The sequence below is a fragment of the Thalassophryne amazonica genome, chromosome 7, assembly GCF_902500255.1.
Source record: "Thalassophryne amazonica chromosome 7, fThaAma1.1, whole genome shotgun sequence".
In the NCBI taxonomy this organism is placed as follows: domain Eukaryota; kingdom Metazoa; phylum Chordata; class Actinopteri; order Batrachoidiformes; family Batrachoididae; genus Thalassophryne; species Thalassophryne amazonica.
Window position 1 is genome coordinate 90,501,479 of NC_047109.1, and position 27,599 is coordinate 90,529,077.

Sequence of the window (27,599 nt, forward strand, 5' to 3'; positions counted from 1 at the left end):
CGGCCACTAGCCCTAAGCTTCACTAAAAGACCCAGACTTTAGATAAAGTTGAGGCCGCGGCCCGCTCTCTTCCACTTCCCTGCATTTCTTGCGGCTAATGAAAACACAATACTGTTTATGCAACTCTGTTATCACATGACCAATCTAAATGCTTGCTTATGATATACAATGGTTACTCAAACCTTGATACTCCAGTTTCAGACAAGTTAACTTAACCTGCTACCTGAAACAATACTAGAAATCTTAACAGTAAATCCTAGTTCCGTAACTTGTGTTATGTTTCTTTTGCTGCCTGCAGAAGTTAGTGCGCACATGCACCCGCAGGCTAAGGTCTTGTAATACACTTCAGAAGTGTTTGGTTCCTAAACCAATTTTTGGACTTAGCAGTGTTTTTCATGCTAACTTTCCCACATGTGTGCGATGCAGCTTAGATTTCGTGGACATAGGCTGTTTTCGGAGTGTTTCTTCTGCCATGTCTGATTTTGTTTCAAGCCTGAGTCGTTTTATAAAATTATATTGTGTTATTCTCCTATAGTCTAACTGTTTCAAGTGCACTACCTGATGATGTTGTGGTGTATTTCTGTACTGTTTAGCTGTCTCCGCATGCTTCCCATGTGATCTGCTAACATTATCATAGACTGGTCGTTTGAAAATATTCTCTTTGGGGGTACTGATTAATTTTCTAGGAAACATGTTTGCTGTGGGGCATATCATGTTATGAATCCCTTCTTTATAAGCTAATGCTTACATATTACAGTGGTGTCAATGAAAGTTCTTTTATGACTTACATCTTGGCTCTGTGGCAACACTCTTTTATACATGAATAAATTCAACTCAATTCATTTATATAGCCCCAAATCACAACACAGTTGCCTCAAGGAGCTTCACACAAGTAAGGTGTAACCTTACCAACCCCTAGAGGAAGCACACAGGCAACAGTGATAAGGAAACACTCCCTCTGATGATTTGAGGAAGAAACCTCAAGCAGACCAGACTGAAAGGGGCGACCCTCTGCTTGGGCCAGACCTGTATATAACAAAATGAATACGTCCACAAACTACACCGTAAAATAGATGAGGTCTTCTCCTATTCCCGACATAAGACTCCTCATTCAGTGTTTCGTAGTTTCCCCACAATCCCCCTGGCGACCGCCTACACTTCCCAGAATGCACCGCAGTGCCAGTAGAGTTCCGCATGTCTCACAGCTGATGTAAACAATGGCAAAGTGAGGCTGTGAATGGCACTGATTCAGTGAGTTCACGAGCGAATATGATGAATGACACCGTTCTCTCAAGTTGAAAGGGTTATCTAGAGGAGGTGTAGCACCTGTGATAATTTCTGCTGTGCCCCGATGTTGTCTTGTTGTCAACGCTTCACGAGATGTTTTACATTGTGTCCTAAACTGGAACTCTGCTGAAACAACCCTCTCAAGTGAGTCACGGACCGCTAGACGCGCAAGATTTCACAACTGTGAAACATCGAATTGCTTGGGTTATCTTACATCGGCTGGTCATTTTACTTCAGGTTGATATCCGTATGTGGCTGTCAACCGGAAACCCGGTGATTCTTAATTGGAGTAAGCAAGTATAGAAAATGGATGAATGTCTGGACAATCAGTGCCTGCTGTGCTTTTCCAATATTCAGGGGCCAAACTACAATTCTTTTTGCAGCCACAGGGAGGTAGTTGTACCATCTGAGAACTTTCTGATGTTCAAAATAGTAGAACACACATTTAATATGAATATTCAGTTATGACTTTTTTCTAGTCCATATTTACTTGCAAATTAGTTATAAAACAATTTCCCATTGAGATAAAAAAAAAAAGAAAAAGAATATTACAAATGGCAACTGTTGAAGCTTTTATTACACTGCACAGCGCACACCAGTGGTCAGTCTATGATTTGCCATATCATGCAGACCAGTCCAAAAACATGTACACAGGAAAAAACAAGTGCTATTAAACATAGTTTTGTAAGTGCAAGAGAAGAAATAAATAATTCTGAAATAAATAAAAATCCAGAATTTTATCATAACGTATATTGTATGGATAGAAATATCTTTAACTAAAAACAAATTAAATTAAACATTAAGTGTGGACTTTAAATTACAACATATACAAATTGGATTTAAAAATCATTCTACAACACCTCATAATTCCTAATTCAAATAGCCTCACATCAGAACAATTTCTATTTTCACTTTATCAAATTAGAGTATAAATACTGTATTTATGACTTTTCATATGATACATGAGAAAATGGTTGGTTTTTGCTCCACTTTTTGCACACACACAAACATACATCTCAATCTAATATTGCGCTTCACTTGTACTAATAATAGTATCTATTCCCGGGATTTTGAGCCGTTTGCTAAAGGACAAGAAAGAAAACTGCAGTATTTTTTTTTTTTTCCTCTTCTTACCATATTCCTTCAAGTCCACTGTTGAGGTGCAGCCTACAAGTCTCAAGCAGAAATGTGCATCTTGTGGTGATTCCATTTAATGTTCATTTAATAGCAGCATTTCAACTTTGTTGCTTCATTTGTCAGATTGTCGATACATTAGATGTTTATGACTTTAGGCTTCAAACCAAAAAAAGATATCTACAATCAGCAATGATCATTTTTCTTTCGTAATCATCATGAACTCAAGTATTCACTCTACAATATTCGGAGTTTCTCAAACACACATACAAATGCATACTGTGGATCATTTACTTTTGCTGCGGGCCTCATCTAAAATTCTGCACGCTTAATGGCAACACAATAGAAATCTGTGATATAAGTGCTGTGCAATGTAAAAATCAGCCATCAAAATCATAAATTTAACAGCTTAACTTTGTTAACTATCAAGTTCACAAGTTTCTGTGGTCTTGATTGAATTCAGCAGACACCACCGGCTTGTTGTTCAAATGTGCACGTTTTGCCTCTGTCGTGATACTGGTGTTCAGCAACTGGTTTGTTTGTAACTTTGAGCAAATGACAGCAGCATGAAGAACTCAGAACTTCCTGGTTACATCTAATGAAAGAATCAGCTGTTGCCAGATGTGGAAACAGCATGAGCTTGCTGGTCATATAAAAAGACATCATGAGCTGATCTGTAGCTTTAAATCTTAATCAAATCATTTTAAAGATGCAGTTTTAACATTTGTGCCATAAGTTTTTCTTTTGTTGCATTTTTCTTTTCCTTTCTAGGTTCAATTTAAATGAAAAAAGTACAGTGATATAATTTGAGAAAGGTAGGTGTGTGTGTGTGTGTGTGTGTGTTTCACACCTACTCCTAGGTGCTTGGTCCAGTTTACACAAGCCTTGCTGTGTGCATGTAAGTTGACACCAGAATTGTTCTTAAGGGGTTTTGTTTTTGCAAAAGTAAAGGTCATGAGGTTCAAAGGTAAGATTTTGGCTTATCTGTCTGTTCCTCTGCTCCTCCCAAGTCATTTGGCTGACTTAATATGTGGATGACTGTAAACTGCACAACAGCTCTTAAAGGGTTTGTTTAAGAAAATGTCAAGGTAACTGTGGGAGTCAAAGGTCGAAATTATGATTACCCCACCCCAACTCAGATATCCACCAAACTTGGTATACACACATAGCTGGATTCTAGAGTTGCCCAGCAAGGTCAAATTGCTAAAGGTCAATCACTGAGGCTAAGGTCATGTCTGGTTTGTTGGCCTGCTCCTCCCAGTTGCATTTACTGGTTTCTAGCACATTTGGTATGTAAATGAAGGTTGACCCTGAAATTGCCCTTAAATAATTAATTTTGGCAAAGGTCATGTTGAAAAATTCAATTATTTCAGCCAGATGTTGACCAAATATGAGACACACTTGGGTGGATTTCCCACATTTGCCCCTGACAAGGTCAGCCAAAGGTCAGTCATTTGGGTGAAGGTCAACGGGATTGGGGTCAAATGTCAGATTGCCCTTACGACCTTCATACTCACAGATACTATAACTTAGCCTTTATAAAAAAAAAATAAAATAAAAAAAATGTTGGAATTGTAGTGATGTAGATTGCGGGAGTTTTCTTATTTTCTTTAACATTGTGAGACGGATCCTTTCAGTCACTGTTGCACGTCTGATTGTCCACAAATGCCGTGGATTGTCCTGGAGGACAAGGACACATGATGACACTCTCACAGTATTACTACTTACAGTGTTCAGTACAGAATCTGCTCACATTATCAAATCTTACAGGCATCAAAATACATCTATAGCATTGCTCTGCAAGCAGAACAAGTTTTAAAATTGCATCATCTGTCACGTTAACTTCCTGCTCGGCCGCGGTGAATATTAAATTTCTTCATCTGCAGACCACACAGGTGCCGCTGCTGCTAATGTTTCTCACCAATAAGCAGTGTTGACAGACTGACTGCTAGTCGGCGATTGTTGGCATCTGTTGGCACTGCAGCTCATAATACTGGCTGGTTCCATTGGTAACAAGTTGGACTGTGCATTAATTACTCAAGAATCTATAGAAACAGTTATGTATAACCTAACAAAGTGTCCTTCCTCTCCTGATTGGTTCTCTCTTGCTGGCAAGGATAGTGCTGTGTCTCCTGATTTGCCGAGTCTGAGACAAAGATGGGACGGAGTCAGGTTGATCCCTGGCTGTCCGAGTGTGAGCTGATCTCTAAGGACGAGGCTCCAGCCTGTGCGACAGTTCAAACAGAGTCTGCTGATTGTCGATGATATGAAGATAATCAGTGTAGACTCGCACCTCTGTGCTGCTCTTCTGGATGATGCAGTTTCCTGAAAAAACAAGGATTTATTTGCAAATTTAGACAACTTTGTTTAGAATAGCTTCTAACTCCACAGAAGAATTAGCGTAATATTTACAGAGGAATCCTTCAATGGTGATGCAAGCACCAAATATGGCACAAATGCTCCTTAGACCAGGGGTGGGCAATGAGGGTCGAGACACTGCAGGTTTTCCTTGCAACCAGTCACCTCAGCAGGTGGGTTGCTGATTAGCTTCTCCCCTAGCATAAACACCTGATCATTAATGAAATCACCTGCTGAGGTTGATTGGTAGCAAGGAAAACCTGCAGGGTCTCGGCCCTTCATGGCATATGACTGCCCACCCCTGCCTTAGACATTACTTTTTCAAAAGGAAGCGTGTCCACTTGAATTTTCAATCGGCAGCCAGGTAGGGGTCAAGTGAAGAATTCCACAGGGGTCAGAATTTCATATTGAAAGGTATTCCATATTATTCATCTCACCATAAAGATTTCACAAAAGTATAGTTTGGACCATCTATGATTGAATTCTGTGGAGTTATGGGGTAAAAAAAATAGCAAAAAGGGTGAGAAAGGTTAATTTCAGTTTGTACATTGTTCAAAAGTTAAAGTTGCTCCAATTATGGTTAAAAAAAAAAAAAAAAAAGTGGTGCAAATTATTGGCTGCATTAATAGGATTAATAAATGGAATAGTTTTGACTGTGTTGAGTGGTTGGTCTGCAAAGTAAAGGTCAAACAAGGTCAACATCCACTGGATTCCATGACATGTGACATATGTTAACACATGATGCAAGCTATTCCTTTTTAAAACCCTATTAACTCAACCAGTAATTATCATTAATTACTTCCAAAATTAGACCAACTATCAAAATTAAAGCAACCTATTTTTACCCAAAGCCAAAATATGGCCGTCGGGTATTGCAAAGACTTTGCGTCAGTTTGTCTGTCTGTGCACATCCAGTGCTGTTACTGCCAGGGTCTTCAAATTCACAGTGAACATTCTTGGGACAGACCTTGGACAAGTTCAAAGATGGGTAACCTTGACCTATTTTAAGGGGTCAAAAGTCACATTCTGCTTCCTGTTTTTATGCTCATACGATCAAGGGTATTTTAGCATCGCATTATTTATTTATTATTACAAATGGTGCTACATAACGTTTCTACTTGAACTTTCGCCGTTGGGTTCATGTGTTAAAACAGCGTAATACTGACCCATGTGGTCGCTGTGACACTGTCGGATGAGCCGCACCGTGTCTGCGATCATGTGCTGCAAAGAAGCGAGATAACACAAATTCCAATTAAAATGAGGAATTTCAAATTCAGAATTATGTGCAGAACCAGCGTTACTGTTGTTTCTTGGTTTGCTTTGTTTTGGTTTTATTCATTTTGTTCACTCACCAGTTTCTCAAAATTGACCAGGTTGTCATGAAATGTCTTGTTGCCTTCATGAATAAATGTCATATCTACAAAAAAAACAAGTTGAAGTATTTTTGGATTGAAAACATGCATGTAGGCAATAAGCTGCTGAACAGAAGCATATAGCAGCGCCGCTGAGGTCCTGAGACACTGAAGGGGCAGAATAACCAGCACACCTTTGAGTAACAGAGGAAGAAAAGGGATCTTTGGAGCCTTCATCTTCTTGAAGGACTCTCTGTAGGCCTTGTGGTTGAAAGATGGATCCTGTAAAGACATTTTCAAAACAAGTGAGTCTAATCCTCCATGGACGAATGTATGAGTTTGTGCTCGCACATTTTGTTAGAAGAAGGGAATTATGAGCGTGTGAGCAGTGTTAATGATGAGCCGATGTTCTGAGATGAAGTACATCTGTTAGTTTCAGCTTTTATTGCCTCCTCGCTCTGTGGAGAATATATTAAAGCCAGTGTGTAGGATTTAGGGGTGTTTCGTAGCACAAATGGAATATGGCAGTGGTTTTCAAACTGTGGGGCGTGCCCCTCTGGGGGGGGGCCAGAGTTCTTCGGGGAGGTGCAAAAAAAAAAAAACTAAACGCTGTTAACCAACAAAAGAAGAAAGGGAAAAAAGGAAAAAGAAGACATTGTTAGCTAACACGCCAGGAGCAAAATGGATAAATTTTTAGTGCGTAAATTCTACCAGTTTTAAATGTTTGAAAGGATGTAAAATGTGTAAATGTGTAGACAGTTCTTTAAAAATGTTTAAAATGTTTAGAAAGGCTGTAAAATGTGTAAATGCATAGACAGTTCTTTAAATACATGTTTAACATGTGTAAAAGAATAAAAAGAAACACAGGAAGATGTTGAAATTGTGTGTATGTGTGTCAGTGGGGGGGGCACAGCTATTCATTTGTTCTCTGAGGAGGCTCACTCTTCCACACTTTGAAAACCCCTGGAATATGACATTCATAACCATCTCATTCATTCATTACTGAATGTATGTTCTCATCAGGTTTTCATATCAACCGGGGTGCCCCACCCCCCATGGAGGCAGCTACGATGTGCCATCACATTGATACAGCCCCCCCCCCCCCCCCCCCCCCCCCCAAGTAGGAAACAGCATTTTGACTGGGGATGGCATGATGCAATCTGCATCCTCACCACTAGATGACACCAAATCCTACACACTAGCTTTAAAGAAGCATTCCGCAGTGCGCTTGGAGTATTTTTAAACCTTACTGTGATCATCTCCAGCTCTGAAAACAGCCTCTTGAATTTCCCTGGAATTTTCTGCAAAGGCATAAGCAGAATTCCTCATATCAAATGTGCAGACATATACAACTAGGAGACTTGTTTTAAAAGAAAATGAGTGTGGAAAAGGATAATTTTTACCTCCCATGTCTGAGTGAGGCGGCTAACAGCGGCCGTGTTCAGGCCCATTATGATGGCAAACAAACAGTTTAGGTTCCTCTGTGCTTTACAGCTGTCAGATCACAAAACCAAAGTTATTTCAACAGAAGGTGGAGACAGTGTATTTTTCTGCCACAAGAGGGGGTAGCATACCCACACGTCTGTTAAAATCCTGCATTACAAAGATTTTGGATTCATTTCTGCAGTGTTTTGCAGAAATGTGAAGAACAGTGTTGACCAATGGTGTTAAATTCAGTTACACTGAACCAGATAGAAATTTGTAAACTACTGATAATAATACTGACAATCTTCATTTCCTGTGGTTTAAGGTTTAATAACTGCAGTGTTCAAAGATTTTGAGACTGTGTACAGAAAATACCCTGCTATGATAAAAAGTCCATTTTTTGACCCCTGCTTGTCCAGTGAGCCTGTTCATTTATTTCTAAGAGACCCCAAATGGACTTTTGTGGGATGCATCACCTCATCATAGTGCTTTTTCACGACAGACTTTATCTGTATTCAAGAAGCCAATTTACCAACATTAGGTTGGTAAACAATGTATCATACGTACAGTAGTGTTCAGAATAATAGTAGTGCTATGGGACTAAAAAGATTAATCCAGGTTTTGAGTATATCTCTTATTGTTACATGGGAAACAAGGTACCAGTAGATTCTCACAAATCCAACAAGACCAAGCATTCATGATATGCACACTCTTAAGGCTATGAAATTGGGCTATTAGTAAAAAAAAAAGTAGAAAAGGGGGTGTTCACAATAATAGTAGCATCTGCTGTTGATGCTACAAACTCAAAACTATTATGTTCAACCTGCTTTTTTTTAGCAATCCTGTGAATCACTAAACTAGTATTCAGTTGTATAACCACAGTTTTTCATGATTTCTTCACATCTGCGAGGCATTAATTTACGAGGTCTGTTAGAAAAGTATCCGACCTTATTATTTTTTTTCAAAAACCATATGGATTTGAATCACATGTGATTACATCAGACATACTTGAACCCTCGTGGGCATGCGAGAGTTTTTTCACGCCTGTCGGTTACGTCATTCGCCTGTGGGCAGTCTTTGAGTGAGGAGTCGCCCACCCTCTCGTCGATTTTTTCATTGTTTAGGAATGGCTCAGAGACTGCTGCTTTGTTTGATCAAAAATTTTTCAAAAGCTGTAAGGCACGACTGAGTGGACACCATTCGATAAATTCAGCTGGTTTTCGATAAAAATTTTAACGGCTGATGAGAGATTTTGGTCTGGTAGTGTCACGTAAGGACGCCCCACGGCGCCTGACAGCGATCTGCGCTTCGAGGGTGGCAGCGTCTCGCCGTTTCAAGTTGAAAACTTCCACATTTCAGGCTCTGTTGACCCAGTAAGGTCGTCAGAGACAGAGAACTTTCAGAAGAAGGCGGCATGAGGAGTTTATTTGGACATTCCATTGTTAATGGACATTTTGTAATGAAACAAAGTGCGGGCAGAGTCGCATGTCGGGCCGGACCCGGACCGTGGGGGTCGCGACAGGAAAAACACCTCCATTGGAAATCTTAACGGGCAAGTTGGAAACATGCCCAAGCTGTTAACAATTTCTCAGTTACTCACTTGTTGAAAGCCATCAAAAGCCGCCTGAATTTTACAAATGGTTTTCAACAAGGAGGTGTTTTTCCTGTCGCGGCGCAGACGGATTCGTCGAGTCGTCACGGAAATGACTCGGTGAATTTGCGCGCACGTCTTTCATTACAAAATGTCCTTAAACAGTGGAATGTCCGCATAAAGTCCTCATGCCGGCCTCTTCTGAATCTTCTCTGTTCTCTCACGACGTCCTGGGTCAACAGAGCCTTAAATTAGGATGTTTTCAGATTGAAACAGGCCGACGACGGCGCCTGGAAGCGCTGCACGACGTCCCGCTGCGTGGGAAGTCCTTACATTGACAGAAACACCCCATAATCTCTCATCAGCCGTTAAACTTTTCACCGAAAACCAGCTTAATTTCTCGAATAGTGTCCACTCGGATATTCCTCACAGGTCCAGAAAAAATTTTGATAAAGCAACGTGCGCTGTCTCGAGCAGCATGTGAAACAAAGGAATTCAGCCAAGAGGGCGGGACCACATCTCACTCAAGGCCTGCCCACAGGGAAATGACGTCACTGACACGCGTGAAAAAACTCACGCATGCGCACGAGGGTTCAAGCATGATTGGTGTAATCGCACGTCATTCAAATCCATATAGTTTAAAAAAAATAAAAGTGTTGGTTTCTTATCTAATACACCTCGTAGTTGGTTTGAAACCAAGATATTGCTCATTTACTAGTGTGCTTGGGGTCATTGTCTTGTTGAAACACCCATTTCAAGGGCATGTCCTCTTCAGCATAAGGCAACATGACCTCTTCAAGTATTTTGACATATCCAAACTGATCCATGATACCTGGTATGTGATATATAGGCCCAACACCATAGTAGGAGAAACATGCCCATATCATGATGCTTGCACCACCATGCTTCACTGTCTTCACTGTGAACTGTGGCTTGAACAGTGTTGCCACAGTTACTTTGATAAAGTAATCCAATTACTGATTACTCCTTGAAAAAGTAACTTAGTTACTTTACTGATTACTCAATTGTAAAAGTAACTAAATTAGATTACTAGTTACTTTTTTAGTTACTTTCCCCAGCTGCCGACAACAACCCTCTGCCACTCACATGACAATGATACCTGTTTTGCCAAAACTCACTTTATAGTCACCCTTTCTTGACTTCAATGAAAATAAATACTTGTTTTATAAAAAGTAAAATAATCTTTCTTGACCTCATATTTAACTGTTGACAGCACTGTAACAGTAAAACTTGCAATTTCTAACCTACATTGTTTATAAATGTAACTATTAAATTCTAACATTGTTATAACATTTAAATTCTCTATAAACATTTTACTTGTCAAAATTATTATTATTTTAAGTAGTATTAGTAGTTGTAGTAAAAAAAAAAACGGCTTCAAAACTGGACCTTTAATCTAGGGGTGTTGTGGGGGGGGGGGGCACATCCCTGCCCCACGCCCCCATTCCATCTGGATTCGCCCCTGCTTTGGCGTTTGAGCACAAAGAATGGATAACATTTATTTATGCAGAAAACATGACCAGATTTACAGGTAAGAAAGTTTTATTGTGTTTTCACATCATGTGGTCCTCAGAAAGAGAGTTTAGGTGCATTTGAGTGGAAAATAGTGTTAGTTGTTGACGTGTCGCGGAGGATCAGCTGTTTTTAACGAGACGATACGGAGCAGCTCAGCTCAGAATTCTAAATAAAGGAGAAAAATAAAGCATAAAAATGAATTTGTAAAGCTCAGTGCAGGTGTGCTGTTGTCACCGCGCTTTAAGAGGTGAGGACGAGTCGTAGCTGATGAAAAGCTCACAGCTCGCTTAAAGTGGGCAGTTCAGTCGAACCCCGACCTCCTGCCCACGGACCAAGTTTAATGCTGCTGTCGACACACAATGCAAAAATAATAGTAACGCACAGTGACATGGAGAAGTAACTTTAATCTGATTACTCATTTGGGAAAGATTAACGCGTTAGATTACTCGTTACAAAAAAAAAAAAAGTGGTTAGATTAGAGTAACGCGTTACCGGCATCACTGGGCTTGAATTCAGAGTTTGGGGGTCGTCTCACAAACTGTCTGTGGCCCTTGGACCCAAAAAGAACAATTTTACTCTCATCAGTCCACAAAATATTCCTCCATTTCTCTTTAGGCCACTTGATATGTTCTGTCTTTTATTTAACAGAGGGACTTTGTGGGGGATTCTTGCAAATAAATTAGCTTCACACAGTCTTCTAACTGTCACAGCACTTACAGGTAACTCCAGACTGTCTTTGATCATCCTGGAGCTGATCAATGGGTGAGCCTTTGCCATTCTGGTTATTCTTCTGTCCATTTTGATGGTTGTTATCTGTTTTCTTCCACGCATCTCTGTTTTTTTTGTGCATTTTAAAGCATTGGAGATCATTGTAGATGAACAGCCTGTAATCTTTTGCACCTGCGTATAAGTTTTCCCCTCTCTAATCAACTTTTTAATCAAACTACGCTGTTCTTCTGAACAATGTCTTGAACATCCCATTTTTCTCAGGCTTTCAAAGAGAAAAGCATGTTCAACAGGTGCTGGCTTCATCCTTAAATAGGGGACACCTGATTCACACCTGTTTGTTCCACAAAATTGACGAACTCACTGACTGAATGCCACACTACTATTATTGTGAACACCCCCTTTTCTACAGAAAAGTAGGGTGTGGTTCTCCATCTTTTGCATTTTTAGAAACCAACATTTCTCAACATTGCACTCAGGGAGTCAAAACGTCACACATTCCTGAGAAATGTTGGTTTTTCAGAACGCAAAAAATGGAGAACCACACCCTACTTTTTCTGGATCAGGATCAAAACTTCTAAATCAGTCCTTGTAACAAGTATTTTTATGTAAATATTTAGTATCTTAATGAGACCCTGTGCTGATAATGATGTGACACCACATTCTGACCTTTTCTGATCCCTATTTACCTTCTCCATCTGACATGCCACATAGCTTTTAAAAAATGTTTTAAGATGGCAGACAGCAGCAGCCTTCCTGGAATACACCTAAAAATCTCATTTTGGGACTAAATAGGCCTGTGACAAAAAACTGCAGTCTCACTAGGATACCATTTTCCACATAGAGCTGTTAGAATTCTTAAAACACAAATTGCCATTTGTTCTCCTCAGTTTGGATAAGGACGTTCTAGAGTGCCGAGTGTTTGAGGTGGAGTGGCCGAGTAAGAAAGCTTTGTTTACGTCCTAAAGTGTTGTGCAAGTACACCATCTAATGGCAGAAAAATTATTCAAAGCACTTTAAGGAGATGTCATTTATATTTAAAAAAGCTAAATGATATCAACATGCCACCACACCATTCAAAACATGTTTTGTACATTAACTGTAGTTACTGTAAAGCCAAACAATTTAACAGAACTCAAAAATACTGAGGTAATCAGTTGCCACAATATTTTTGAGTTCATAAACGTGAAGTCAATTGTTCCCAGAACTTAAAAGTTTTGATTACATGCAGCTTGTACCTCATGATTGCAATTAAACTAAAGTGTTCATTAAGTAAAATAAGTCCTTCAGCTGCTCCCTTGCTTTTCACTGAGGGTCACCACAGCAGATCAGAGGTGGACCTGACACGTTTTATACCGGATGCTCTTCCTGACGCAACTCCACATTACATGGAGAAGTGTGGCAGGGGTGGGGTTTGAACTAGGAACCTTCTGCACCAAAGCCAATTGCACTAACCACTTGACAACCACCCCTGCGCACACGTCAATCAAAAATTGAGTTTAATTTACTCAAAAAGCAAGACCATGTTACAAAACTTGAAATATTTAAGTAAGTTATTTTCTTAAAACTTTGAGTTTACACTACTTGAACATTCGGGTTTCGAGTGTCTACTATTAATTTAAATTGAACATACGCCACCTCTGCTCCCTTGAAAGTGAGTACTGCAGTGGATGCAGTTATCTGCTCCGTTTAAATTAATTATCTGATTTGATTTGCAGGCCTGATCTAACGCTGCTGTGGGTGTATCTGACCCCCACGTGTGGAGTTTGACGTGTGTTCCAGACAGACAGATGTGAAGCTACTAACTGGGCAGCAATCTTGATGAACTTCTTAATGAGTTGGACCCTTTTGCAGAGCACTGGACACAGCAACACCTCCGTCATCACCCACAGTTGGACTTCATTGCAGCGTTGTAGCAGCAGCTCTAGCGCCACTGTGTGGCTGCCGCTCGCATGACGACTGAAGGTGAAATACACAAGTTGTTGCTGTGAAAGAACCACATATTTGAGCTGAGAAGCAAATACTGACTGTAGAGTGTTTCGGTACTGTGCAGAAACCTTCAGGCAACAGATTTCACCGAAGTGAGACTGACCTCATGTATGGATTCAAAGATAGTCCAGTCAAAGTTGGTGAGTGCAACAGCCACATCCCACGTGTTTAAGGTAAGCATGCGGACTGTCCTCTGCTGCAGCTCCGAGTCGCCTTTGAATGGGTTCTGAAGACGGAGCAAGAAAGAAAAACTGCTTTAATCAAAGAAAGAGAAGAGTCTCAATCTGTGACAAAGAAGACAAATGTAGTCATATAATACATACACGTGCAATAACAATAAAAGGCCCAGAAGACTGACATTAAAGCTACAGTGTGTAAGACTTATTGTCCTCTAGTGGAAAGGTTGCAGATTACATTATGCCATCGCTGGCCATGATTTTGTTTCCCCTTCATGTTTTCTCGTCTTTGCTCATGGAGATTCACGTTCCACTGCTTTTCTTTGTGATTAGCGATATGCATTATTCCCCATTTCACCAAAATTGGGGTTCTCAAAGCTGCTAGCCTGCACTAGCAACCACTAGATGGTACATATGGGCGCAACCACTGATTCCTCTTCTTTTTTTTTTCTTCAGTCTTCTTGCAGAAGGCAAGGTACAGTAAGTATGTCCCTGCTAAGCTAATGTATCGACATGGTGCTGTAACATGGTGGCCACCATCAGGGATCCGCCCCCATGTAGATATGAAGGTCTCATTCTAAGCTTATGAAAGCACATGGCTTTGTTGTTGCAGGTGATTATTCACAAATGAACAGATGGTTATGAATGCTATATTGCATATATGCTAACGCCTATAAATCCTACATACTGTAGCTTTAACTTTTCATAGGCATCATAGTTTTTGTGTGTGTGTGTGTTTTTTTTTTTTTTAACTCAATGACATTTTCAGTGACAGTGGTACCAGGATATCGCCCAGGTCCTTCCTGCATACATGCAGCCTCCCCACTGGCCTTAAAGAATCAGCGTACACTCTGTCCTGAGGCTGGAGGAGGAGTCTACCTGCAGGATAGAAAACAACATTAGAATGTTCAGCTGTCAACTTATAATATTCTGCAAATTTAATGTGAGTGATGATCTGAGTGCATGTCTTTTTCTAGATTACCTCCAGGGTAAGAGACGGCCACCAGTGCCAGCTCCTCCGCGGCAAAATCCATCCTTTCTGCCACTGTCTGCAGCAGCTCCTGGGCTATGACCTCAGCGTGAGCCCTCATACTGAGGTAAGAGTCCATCGTAACATACACATGACACAGCACTGGGACAGAGAGAAAATACTGTTTATGATGGTACTTTATACTGTTTGACACAAGACTGCAGATCAGATTAGATAAACTATGTTCACCTTGTGAGTGTGGTCCCTGTGTATTTAATGGAGGAGTTGTTCTCTCACATGAGTGAGAGTAGATTGGGTCGGGGGGTTCTTGTTACTCCAAAACTAAAGCTGACTGAACCTTTCTGTTGTTGCTCTTTGACTTTGGATCTGCCTTCCTCAAACCCTTAGAACAACCCAATCAGTGCTCATTTCTAAATTAATTTTAAAGCTGGTTTACTGTTGTTTCTCTGTCATTTGTATAATAATATTGACATGTTTGATGTCATATATAAATGCAAACTGCAAAGTTGCACCCTAGTACCATTTGTTCTGCTCAATGCAGTGGAGTGCATCAGGGTTTGGGGGTGTTGGCTGGGGTCGGGTGTTTGAGGTGGAGTGGCCGAGGAGAGAAACTTCATTTACGTACTGAAACATTGTGCAATGCGACATCTAGTGGCAGATAGCTGAAGGGTAAAGGTGGTGAACATATACTGCAAGATGCTGTTTGCAGAGTAACTGATTACTGGGCATTCTTTTTCTGGTCAACAGATAGTAAATATGGTGATGTGTCAATAAGCTAACAGTCACTTTGCAGAAAGTACAAACAGTAAAACATGGACATTAATTTTGTCTGTCAAGGACAACTGACATTTTCTTTATTGTTGGCTTGAATGACCTTATTTGGATTAAAGTGAAGTCATTTGCACCCCCTTGTTGAGCTGAAAGCTCAGTGGCATCTTCTAGGTTACCGCTTATTCAGAAGTGAGGAATTATGACCTCTGGATACAACTGGAACACCCCAGTAGAGCAGGCATTGATTCCAGGTCATGCTACCTGTCTGTGTCTTCCAACCAGCTGTAAATGTAAATTGTTTATATAAAAAATACAAATGGTAAAATATATAAAATTGTATAGACAAAAACCCAGAAGCACATCATCCCTGAAAAACTAAAAAACTCCTTTGTCCCTCAGGCCATCAGACTGTACAGCTCCTCACTCAGGGGGAGGAGGAGTAACAGGAGGACAGAGGACGAGAAGGAGAGGAACAGTAGTAGACATTAAATCCGTATTGATCAGTATGTCTGTTTGCAAACTGTGTTTTTTTTTTTTACTTTCACGTTTTAAACACTGTGTGCTTCTTACCCTGTGTGCTGCCATACAATGCTGCTGGAGCCTCAATTTCCCTGAAGGAGTCTTCCCAAAGGATCAGTAAAATTCTATCTAATCTAATCCTGTACCTTCTCTGTAGGACTTATGTCTTCATTCTTACTGGTGCTGCTACCTCGGTCTACTTTGACTGAAGAAGCCACTTGGATAAGCACTGGAACATCTTAAAGACTAAACAAGAAGTCCAGTCCAGTGGCTTGCATACATTTATTTTTGCCATTGTCCTTCATGCCTTGGAGGGTGTCTCACTTGGCCGAATGTTCAGCCTTAACGTCTCCTTTCACATATTCAGAGACGACGTACGATGGCAGGAATGTGTGAGCTCACCACTTTACAACCTACCTTCATTCTGTGGACCTCTGGACTGTAGCCCATTCTCTTTCAGGCTTAATTGGTGGGAAAATCCTTTGTTCTAAATGAAGGGAAACACAAAGAATTTGACGCACATTCATATCGCCTGAGAACACAGAGCACATCAGCTGAGCTACAGAAGGGTGATTTTAGCAGGAAATGGGAGGACAATGGGTCCAACACCCTTGTGAAAGCAGCAGAAAAGACAGAAAACTGGATTGAGTTACCTTTCTGTGAGGAGAATAGTCATCAACCGTGCTGCAAGAAGAAAGACAAAGTAGTAAAATTTGCAATCTTGCTCCTGTAGTACAGACACATGATCCTGATGCTTTAGCAGAATATTCCAGTGCTGTGTCCATTATCTGAGGCCAGTGTCAGGGCACGGTGAGAGCGCCTTGTAGATTTTGGACCTTCCAGTCATACGCGCTCAATTAATTATTCCGTTCTCTTCCGTTCGCCCTGACCACCGTGACGGATAACCTCACATCCATTATCATGCCTCGATTTTTCCTGCTGATCTGCATCACAGTAGGCATGTTGGTGCACAGCCCGCCCTAAGGGATCTCCTCTCCCTGCCTGCCAGCTAATCTCTGCACTCATGAAAAACCCGATTTCTCCTCAACTCTTAAAACTGTGCTCCTGATCTATTTCATAGTAAATAAATACATCAAAGGAATTTGTCTGAATTTCATGTTGTGAACTGAATGCCACATGATGAAAGAGAGGATTTGAGCAACTTTGCTTTGGTTCTCTTTGGCCACACAGGCCTGAAAGACAACGTGACCCTTTTTAGTTTTTCACTTGGTAGCAGACTGCCTCACCGCAGCCAACCGTGTCCCCCCTCAGGGTGAGCCAGATTGTGGAAAGCTCATAAATAGCTACGACATGTCAGATAGTGACACCCACACCGAGTCTGCAGTGGGTGTCGTGGATCTCCACTACATGTAAACATGAATTAAGCATGGCCAGAAGATGACAGGAGCATCAGGAGGAGCTATCAGCTATCTGCTTGATGCATCCCATGGGAGAAGCTGTGATTGGACGCTGCACTGGAGGGAGGGAAGAAGGATGTGGGGGTGTGGTGGTGATGATGTGTTAGCTTAATGGAGGTGGGTTTGGTTACATTCATGTAGTTTCGTTTGGTTACTCACTTAGATGGTTCTGGGGAGGGGCAAACACTTTCCCACCCCTAAACTCCACCTGATAGCCACCTGATAATATTTTCCAATTAAAAATGTTTGACTCCTCCCTTTCATAGGAAAGATACAAAATTAATCATTGTCTACCCCAATTACAAAGGAAGAATTAGAGCAATTACCACTTTGAAAAACACTAAATGTCCAGGGAGTGATGCCTTCCCAAAGGAGTGGTACAAGATTTTTGCCGAAGATCTTGCACCCATACTTCTTCAATTATTGAACTGGACTATTAAATATGCTAAAATACCTCCATCATGGAGAGAAGCAGTGATTTCACTCATACCAAAAGAAGGTAAAGACAAAGAGTTATGTGAATCTTATCGCCCGATCTCCATATTGAACATAGATTAGAAAAGACTAGGTAAGGTGCCACCTCCTGCAAAATTATCAGGGAAAGACTTTACAGACCATAAGAGAGATAATACTATTTTAGGAGAAACCTTGAAAACCTGGTCTGAGATTAGGAAAAACAAAATGGAAGGAGATAGTAAATTATTAATATGGCTCTCTCTGAATCAGAATTTTGGCCCAAATAAGTTAGATGATACATTCACGGAAAGGACAGAGAAGATTCAGGAAGAGGTACAGAGGTCTGCCATCTACCCTAACCTCAGTGAATCCAGTAACCTGGTGATGGAATGAGAGGGACACTATACCAATGCTACCAAACTTTGCAACCAGGTATCTCTGTGTGCAATCATCATCCACACCTTCAGAGCATACTATTTCTGCTTGCTGGGGACGCCATCAGCCAGGACTGAGCTGGTCTGTGTCCTGAGAAAGCAGACATGTTGATTTTTCTGAAGAAAAACCGCTAAGTGAAAAGGTCCTCAGTATGCAGCAGTGAACATTAGACTGATTTGTCAATTGTTTGCACGCGGTCTTTTGCCCTGGAAATTATTTGATGTTTATTTTTTCTGTAAGAAAACTGCTTGGAGTGGAAAATTACCAAAGCTGAAAGATTTGTACTATGTGACATGTAATTTTCTTTTTGTTAGAATTGATCTCATAAAGTTGGTATCAAAAAAGTATTGTTCAGGAACCGGTATCGGTATTGGTACCGTTATCAAAGATTTTTGATTGATACCCAGCCCTATATATGGCTGAACACAACTGTATGTCAGTGTGATTTAAAAGGAAAGGTTTTTTTTTTTAATCTGGCACTGGAAGAGATTAGCTATTCCACAAAAAAAATAAGTAACAAATTTAAGAGATGGCATGAAGCACTCTTCTGAACACATAGAAGGCTTTGTTCTTTTGTAATGATCTATGCTTTACTTAGATGTATTTGCTAATATTGTGTATTGTTATTATTGTATATAGACAGATACTGTATTGATTGTCATCAGAAAATAACTGTAGATGCAAAGTGCATTTTTTTAATTGTATTCTTTAAATCATGAAGTGATTGTGACATTTTTTACAGCTGTATATTTCCTGAGTTCTAAAGAAGAGGAGCTCAGTGACCTTTATATTTCTTCATAACATTACGATGACTCTTCAGACTCTGAATGGATTCACTGATGTGGGTTTTGCCGGGAAGCTAAATCAGAAGCAGAGAAGCTGTCTCTTTGTACTTACAGGACAGTTTAGCCTCTATGCTCATTTTGCCATTCTGGAGCTGCAAAAGCCGCAGTTCTTGTTTCTTATTGGACAAATTCAGTGTGTATCATCCTAATTATAGTAGTTTAAAAAAATGATGGAGCACTCACTGTCTTCGCTGGATGTGATAGAGATTTTGCAGTTCTCTCAGGTCCTTCTCCAGGACTGGGTGCTCATAAAGATCATCCAACATGCAACGATACAGTGTCTGAAAGAAAATGTCAATTGTTAGTTTTTTTTTTTTTTTTACCTCATACATAGTTTGCAAAATTTTCCTTATACAGTATATTGAGCAAAATGTCCAAACTAACACCCTGTGATCTTCTTAATCATGACGTCTTTGCATATTTCATTTTGGAGCTAGAGATGTATACTCCTTGGTCTCTGTACAGCTATGTCTGTGTATATGTAGGTATTTTGGTAACGCCTATTTAAATTTTCAACAAACTTGAGTTCATTGGATCTATGAACGGGAAGACGTTATTTGATTTTTGTTAGGCTTGTTCTGCAATCAAGATCAGAGATGAAGGTCAAATGGGGCCAGAAATATACTTGTACATTCTGTATATTGATACAGAAGATGTAAGTCCTATATAGGGGCTGATGCCCATTGGTGCTGGTGCTTATCTCTGGATACTCTATGGGCATGAAATTAATGAGAGTCTACAGCTCCCCTTGGATGGGGCACCAGTCTGTCACAGGTTTCTTCCTCAGACAGGCTCAGTACACACTGACGGGTGGACTGACAGAATGCACATGAAGTGTGTTGTCCAAAGACACAGACAGGTTGCATGAAGCACAGACATGGAATTGAACCATGTCCTTTATGTTAGTAGCCCAACGCTGATCCCACGTATAAGAACATGTGGAAAATGTAAAATTTTATCCATAAACCTGATTCTTTGAAATGTGAGTGTGGCATCCCTGTGCTCTCTCACCACGTTTGATCTTGTTGGATTTAAGTTAGTACAGATCAATACAAAATTAAATCTTCCCGAAGTGTTCCCGTTGCAGTCGGTTTTCATATTTGCAAACTTAATGTTGTTTTTTGATTAACAGGTTTGGGTAGGTTGATTCATGTAGGATCACAGGCAGATGTGTCGCTGTTGTTAAGTTGCAGTAACATGTGGTCAGTAATTCATGCTGCCCCATCCTTATATCAACTCTACAATCTCAAAATAATGGACACGTTGACATGGAGTTTTTGTCAAATCTGCCACTGTGACATTCTATGAACAAGCTTGACAAATATCCTTTTTCTTTGATTTAGACATAAACAATGCAGTCTGCCATCCCTACAGGACCTGTACACCTCCAGGGATGAGCAAGGAAGATAGTGGTCGATTCCTCTCACCCAAGACACAAACTTTTTATCACCCTCCCCTCTGGCAGACAGCTGAGGTCCATCAGGACTAAAAGCTCAAGACACAAAGACAGCTTCTTTCCATTTGCAACTAGACTAGTAAATAATGCCAGAGACCCCCATTTACCCTGCCCCCCACTCCTACAAACTACAGATTGCTCATTCCTGCACCAAAAAGTACTGTACATTTGCATGCCTTTGCTCAGCCCCATTCCACTAAGTTTATTTGACAGTGAACATATATAGTTTTGCCTACGTATTTGTCTATTTGACTCCTTTAGTTCTTACAGAAATATTTTTTCTTTTTCTTTTTATTGTTGTTTATGCACCAATGACACATTATCAAATTCCTTGTATGTGAAAACTTACTTGGCAATATATTCAGTTCTGATTCTGATTCTAAAAGCCCCATTGGCAAAATTTGTCATCATGATGTGTATTGGTATGTAATGTGGACTTGGCCCTTTATTAGTATAAAATTCCATTAGTATAAAATGGAATTGTTTGGGCAGATTTACAAAAATATAGATGAAGGCATCTGGTTGGGTTTGAACCCACAACCTTCTGGTCATGAGGCAACAATACTGACGTACAGTTCACAGCACATCACAAGATCCTCTCTGTTTTTCAGTGGGCAGGATTAAAAGGTGACATTTTGAGAGTTATGCATAAACTAATTACATCCTGACAGAGAAATAACTCCAATGCTGTGCACAGTTTAACACCTAGAGTGCGTAAATAATGTTTTAAGAGTTCAAATCAGCTCTGTTTACCATTTAGCTCAGAAATATTTGATTCTGAAATTTTAACATTGCGATTTTTTTAGCAGTGTAAATATTGTGGTATCAGTAGTACTTTCTTAGCACAAAACAAAATTCTTAACGCCGTTCTTCCATTGCCAATTTTTGATCCCAGTTTGTGTCCCAATTACTGCATATTGTACTCGGATGTCCACCATCACATACTTTTGCAAAATATTATCTGCACAAACTAAATTTTCCATTTCTTAAATGAAATGAAATGTTTTACAGTGTTACTCTTACCACAGCTTGCACCCAATGTCAGACTCCAATTGGGTATCACATTTTTTTATGCTAAAAGTGTAGACAGTCAAGCATCACAAATCAAAAGTGGGAGACCACCCTAAGGGCCTCCTCACACATAGTGCTAAGTTTGGTCGAAGTGCGCATGAAGCAGGAATTGTGTGCAAAATGTGTAAAATCGTCCCTGCCTCGAACGCCTCGTACACCTGTTGCTACAACTATTTGCACACACCAGCGGATGAAAGACAGACTGTGCGCTGTGTGAGCCCATCGACCCCTCTCGCGGCAGCAGGTGTTGTCCAAATTCCAGCTGACATGCATGAACGTCTAACATCGCTTGTTTGGCACTTAGAAAATGTGTGGCCATTTGCACTCTTGGCACGACAACAGTCTGCAGACAATCACTATCGTGCTGGCAATGAAATTTGTCTAAGTGCCTCACGAGTGTGGCTTTGGTGTGCACTAAACTGACAGGAGGTGTGGCTGCTGACAGAAGCAGCTATGGAGATCTGTGGATCTGGACATCCCAGCTGGACAACATGTACTGTATTTGGACGGACATGGACTAACAACTGCCAACAACATGAGGTGATTACGTGAGGCACGTATGTCTGTTTGCTCTCATCACATGGACGTAAATGAAAACACATGTTGTTGTGTTGATATATGCTGTGAGCTGCAGCGTGTGTGCTCTCCCTTGCTGCAGCCCATTGACAGGCTGCCCCCAGGTTGATACGGACCATCAGATCAGAACACACTGCGGGCGATCTGACTTTCACATCACTCAAGTGAGCTCTGTTCCACATGACGCGGTGTTAGTTCTGGCGCGCTGTCCACAAGACACACGTGTCGGGCAGGACATGCATGCGGGCCAGCTGGACACGTACCAGCAAATGTGAACCCGAGAAGAGCAAACTGCTTCTCATTCATGTCATTTTATGACTGTATGTCTGTGACCATGGGTCATCTACAGAGGAACAGATGGATCGTATTTGTATTGCCTGCTTGATCAGAGGGATTCAATATAAAATGCTGTGCTTTTTATGGTGTATGTTTTTTTTTTTTATTTCCCCGCACCATTAACAAGCCAGGCACAGTAGCTCAGTGGTAATTTTTCGGGCTGGCAATCAGTAAAGTGCAGGTATGAATCCCGTGGGTGGTATGTTTTTGTATTATTTGTATTGTATATATATGTATATATATGTGTATATATATATATATATATATATATATATATATATATATATATATATATATATATATATATATATATATATATATATATATATATATATTCCACATCAGCGGTGCAATGTGGTTCAACAGGTACCAGCTGGTTTTTATTGTTTAGTTCTTCCACAAAAGCAGTGCGATGTGGTGTGCCTCGCACTGTGTTCCTACTCAAAAGACACCGTCGCATGCACAAACCTTCGCACCGGGATCGTGCACACCTGCCCGTCGGTGTGATGTTTTGTGGTGCGCTAATTCGAACTGTTTTGCGCTGTTTTGCCATATTCGACCAAACATCGCACTATGTGTGAAGGGGCCTTAAGAGTTGTCAGGACATACTGGAGGAATCACTGTTCAACATCAATATATCACACTCCCTAATCAGCATATCGGTATGTTTTTACTGTTGTAAGTTTTGCCCAGTATTTTTGCCCAACCTGCAGGAACAATTTGACGTGGTCCTCTTCTCTCAGGAAGTCTTTGCAGAGTGTGATCCACTGTACCACCAGGTGCACCACTTTTTGTTTTCTCCCCAGCACCTCCTTCCTGTCGTCTTTCCCTCTTTGTCGCTTGGTGCAATAGGTGCGAGTAAGTTAAGGCTTGAGTGCTGATGGAGGGAGGGAGATCTGTTTGTAACATTCAGAGCTTATGTCTGTTGTTTAAAGTGGAGCAGGCTTCTATTTCTATACGACATCTGATGAAGGTTACAGCATTGATAAACCTGATAAAATGTGCAATTCTGAAGATGCTCTAAAACTCATATTGAAGGATATTGTCCAAGAAGAGCTTGACATAAATCACTGGCTGACATGAACACTGGATAAGTCAGAAGAAAGTCGTCCAGAAGAGCATCTGTAAGGAGACAAACATAAACGACTGTAGCAATAATAATAATTGCATTGTTTTATTGTCTAACACATGCAGCAGAATTCTGCTTTTTATTAACATTTCAGCTCAAACTTGGCTTTGCTTTCAGCTGCACATTATTCTTCTGTCAATGTCACATAATAACTTGTGTTGAAAGCAACGAGGATTCCACTGATCTGTTTTGCTCATCCATGTTGGAGGTAGCATTCAGGGCCTCCACCGTCCGTCTCCCATTTCACTGCTGCAGGCTGAGGTTGATGAGCGCTAATGTGTAATATGGCTGACTGACCTCCAGTGATGCAAATGCAAATCTGATGGTGTTTTCCCATCGGTTAAATAAGTTCAACAGCTAAACACTATGACATCCTTACATAAGGTGTTCTTGGAAAAGGTGGAGCAGTGGTTAGGACTGTTGTCTGACTGCAAAAAGGCTGTGGGTTTGAGTCTGGGTTTTTGTGTGTATTTTGCTTTTTCTCACTGGTTTTCTAAGCCCAGTGACCATACACAGGTCCATAAGTCATTATGCAGATTAACAAGAAAACCCTGTTGTATTTTACAGTTATCAAGGTCTGGATGTAGATTTCAGAGTTAAATATCATTTTGATTATCACAACTAGTGTATTTTCAAGAGTATAAGTCACATTTTTCTGACTAGTTTGGCAGGTCCGGCAACTTACACTCTGGTGCAACTTACTGTATTCATTAAAGACTCCATTACCAACTCCATTAAAGGCCCCCACCCTATTAAACACTCACCCCCCCCACCCCATTTTTTTCAGCATATTGCATGTAGTGAAATTGGGAATTCCTGAGAGAACAGAGTAAGGTGAAAATGAAATAGTCCTATCTCATTGCCACGAAATCTCATCAAGTCTGTTCTGGTTTCCATGTTGCTTATGCAGCTGCTGTGCCTCGTATTACAGATCCTTCTCTGTCACACAGACGCCTGCCATTTGTGGAACCATTTTATCAGCTCCTCTTCAATACACGCTGTCCTCCCTCCATCAGCCAGCCGTTTTGCTGTTTTGGCCAGGGCTACAAGCTTATCCTTGTATCTACACCACTCCCGGGTGGGTTTGCTATTGACTAGGAAAATCTGAGCAGCATGGTGCTTCCCCTTCTTTTCCACTTCTTTCACAACTCTTAGCTTTAATGCTGCCAAGTAAAAACATTTGCGTGGAGCCATTTTATGTAATTGTGTAGCAGCAACTGCATGCAGAAAAGTAACATTTGTTTTGAGTCTGCACTGCTTCTCTTGCATGCAGTCCATACATACTGTAAGGCCATACAGTGTACAGTATGCATGTATGAATGCTCACGGAAATTATCATCAATAAATGCCCCCCTTCGTGAAAATTGCAGGCCCCGGGGGCATTTAATAGAGCAAATACCTATATACTGAAAAGTCACACATTTGTTATTCATAATAATAATTATAATGTTTGTTTACATAGGACCTTCCCAGGAATTGAAGCACTAATTACAATAAATTCTAATAATAAAAGAATGTAAGTCCCCTCAGCTGCTCACTTCTTTTCACTCAGGGTCACCACAGCAGATCCGGGATGGATCTGCATGTTGATTTGGTGCAAGTTTTACACTGGATGCCCTTCCTGACGCAACTCTACAGTAAATGGAGAAATGTAGTAGGGGTGGGGTTTGAGACGGGAACCTTCCACTGAAACCAAGCGCACAAATCACTGGGCCACCACCCCTGCAAACTCTAATAATAAAAGAATAAACACCAGTAATAAAGTGTGCACTATAACAATGCATAAAAAAAAACCCAAATTAAAGAGGTGATAATACAGAAAAAAGTTACAACTTTTATTGGAGTCCGACTTACAGTCCAGTGTGACTTATATGTACAGTAGTGTTCAGAATAATAGTAGTGCTATGTGACTAAAAAGATTAATCCAGGTTTCGAGGATATTTCTTATTGTTACATGGGAAACAAGGTACCAGTAGATTCAGTAGATTCTCACAAATCCAACAAGACCAAGCATTCATGATATGCACACTCTTAAGGCGATGAAATTGGGCTATTAGTAAAAAAAAAAAAAAGTAGAAAAGGGGGTGTTCACAATAATAGTATTGTGGCATTCGGTCAGTGAGTTTGTCAGTTTTGTGGAACAAACAGGTGTGAATCAGGTGTCCCCTATTTAAGGATGAAGCGAGCACCTGTTGACCGTGCTTTTCTCTTTGAAAGCCTGAGGAAAATGGGATGTTCAAGACATTGTTCAGAAGAACAGCGTAGTTTGATTAAAAAGTTGATTGGAGAGGGGAAAACCTATACGCAGGTGCAAAAAATTATAGGCTGTTCATCTACAATTATCGCCAATGCTTTAAAATGGACAAAAAAACCAGAGAAGCGTGGAAGAAAACGGAAAACAACCATCAAAATGGATAGAAGAATAACCAGAATGGCAAAGGCTCACCCACTGATCAGCTCCAGGATGATCAAAGACAGTCTGGAGTTACCTGTAAGTGCTGTGAGTTAGAAGACGCCTGTGTGAATTTGCAAGAATCCCCCGCAAAGTCCCTCTGTTAAATAAAAGACATGTGCAGAAGAGGTTACAATTTGCCAAAGAACAAATGCCTAAAGAGAAATGGAGGAATATTTGGATGGATCAGTTTGGATATGTCAGAATACTTGAAGAGGTCATGTTGCCTTATGCTGAAGAGGACATCAAATCAAATCAAATCAAATTTATTTATATAGTGCCAAATCACAACAAACAGCTGCCCTACTCTACTTTTAAGCTTAATCTTAAAAGTAGAGAGGGTGTCTGTCTTCCTAATCCGAATTGGGAGCTGGTTCCACAGGAGAGGAGCCTGAAAGCTGAAGGCTCTGCCTCCCATTCTACTCTTACAAACCCTAGGAACTACAAGTAAGCCTGCAGTCTGAGAGCAAAGCGCTCTATTGGGGTGATATGGTACTATGAGGTCCCTAAGATAAGATGGGACCTGATTATTCAAAACCTTATAAGTAAGAAGAAGAATTTTAAATTCTATTCTAGAATTAACAGGAAGCTAATGAAGAGAGGCCAATATGTGTGAGATATGCTCTCTCCTTCTAGTCCCTGTCAGTACTCTAGCGGCAGCATTTTGAATTAACTGAAGGCTTTTCAGGGAACTTTTAGGACAACCTGATAATAATGAATTACAATAGTCCAGCCTAGAGGAAATAAATGCATGAATTAGTTTTTCAGCATCACTCTGAGACAAGACCTTTCTAATTTTAGAGATATTGCGCAAATGCAAAAAAGCAGTCCTACATATTTGTTTAATATGCGCATTGAATGACATATCCTGATCAAAAATGACTCCAAGATTTCTCACAGTATTACTGGTTAGACACCATGTTTCTAAGATTTGTGGGGCCAAGTACAATAACTTCAGTTTTATCTGAGTTTAAAAGCAGGAAATTCGAGGTCATCCATGTCTTTATGTCTGTAAGACAATCCTGCAGTTTAGCTAATTGGTGTGTGTCCTCTGGCTTCATGGATAGATAAAGCTGGGTATCATCTGCGTAACAATTAAAATTTAAGCAATGCTTTCTAATAATACTGCCTAAGGGAAGCATGTATAACGTGAATAAAATTGGTCCTAGCACAGAACCTTGTGGAACTCCATAATTAACCTTAGTCTGTGAAAAAGATTCCCCATTTACATGAACAAATTGTAATCTATTAGATAAATATGATTCAAACCACCGCAGCGCAGTGCCTTTAATACCTATGGCATGCTCTAATCTCTGTAATAACATTTTATGGTCAACAGTATCAAAAGCAGCACTGAGGTCTAACAGAACAAGCACAGAGATGAGTCCACTGTCTGAGGCCATAAGAAGATCATTTGTAACCTTCACTAATGCTGTTTCTGTACTATGATGGATTCTAAAACCTGACTGAAACTCTTCAAATAGACCATTCCTCTGCAGATGATCAGTTAGCTGTTTTACAACTACCCTTTCAAGAATGTTTGAGAGAAAAGGAAGGTTGGAGATTGGCC

The 27,599-nt window shown here is 40.4% G+C and overlaps 1 protein-coding gene across 2 annotated transcripts in view; it reads right to left on the reverse strand.

The window, feature by feature from the left end:
- Positions 1–4,054: 4,054 nt before the first annotated feature.
- The window catches only part of LOC117514524 (rap guanine nucleotide exchange factor 5-like), a 59,947-nt gene continuing 36,402 nt past the window's right edge, over positions 4,055–27,599 (reverse strand). For both annotated transcript variants that reach the window (XM_034175027.1, XM_034175028.1), the window contains exons 4-18: positions 23,492–23,570; positions 23,156–23,300; positions 19,193–19,290; positions 16,509–16,539; positions 16,273–16,342; positions 14,557–14,706; positions 14,356–14,453; positions 13,502–13,624; positions 13,216–13,394; positions 7,535–7,625; positions 7,382–7,432; positions 6,326–6,413; positions 6,132–6,196; positions 5,946–6,000; positions 4,055–4,746 (exon numbers count right to left, since the gene is read on the reverse strand). In XM_034175027.1, the coding sequence (XP_034030918.1) occupies positions 4,628–4,746; positions 5,946–6,000; positions 6,132–6,196; positions 6,326–6,413; positions 7,382–7,432; positions 7,535–7,625; positions 13,216–13,394; positions 13,502–13,624; positions 14,356–14,453; positions 14,557–14,706; positions 16,273–16,342; positions 16,509–16,539; positions 19,193–19,290; positions 23,156–23,300; positions 23,492–23,570 (1,442 nt within the window). In that variant the 3' untranslated portion in view covers positions 4,055–4,627. The remainder of the gene's footprint in view (positions 4,747–5,945; positions 6,001–6,131; positions 6,197–6,325; positions 6,414–7,381; positions 7,433–7,534; positions 7,626–13,215; positions 13,395–13,501; positions 13,625–14,355; positions 14,454–14,556; positions 14,707–16,272; positions 16,343–16,508; positions 16,540–19,192; positions 19,291–23,155; positions 23,301–23,491; positions 23,571–27,599) is intronic.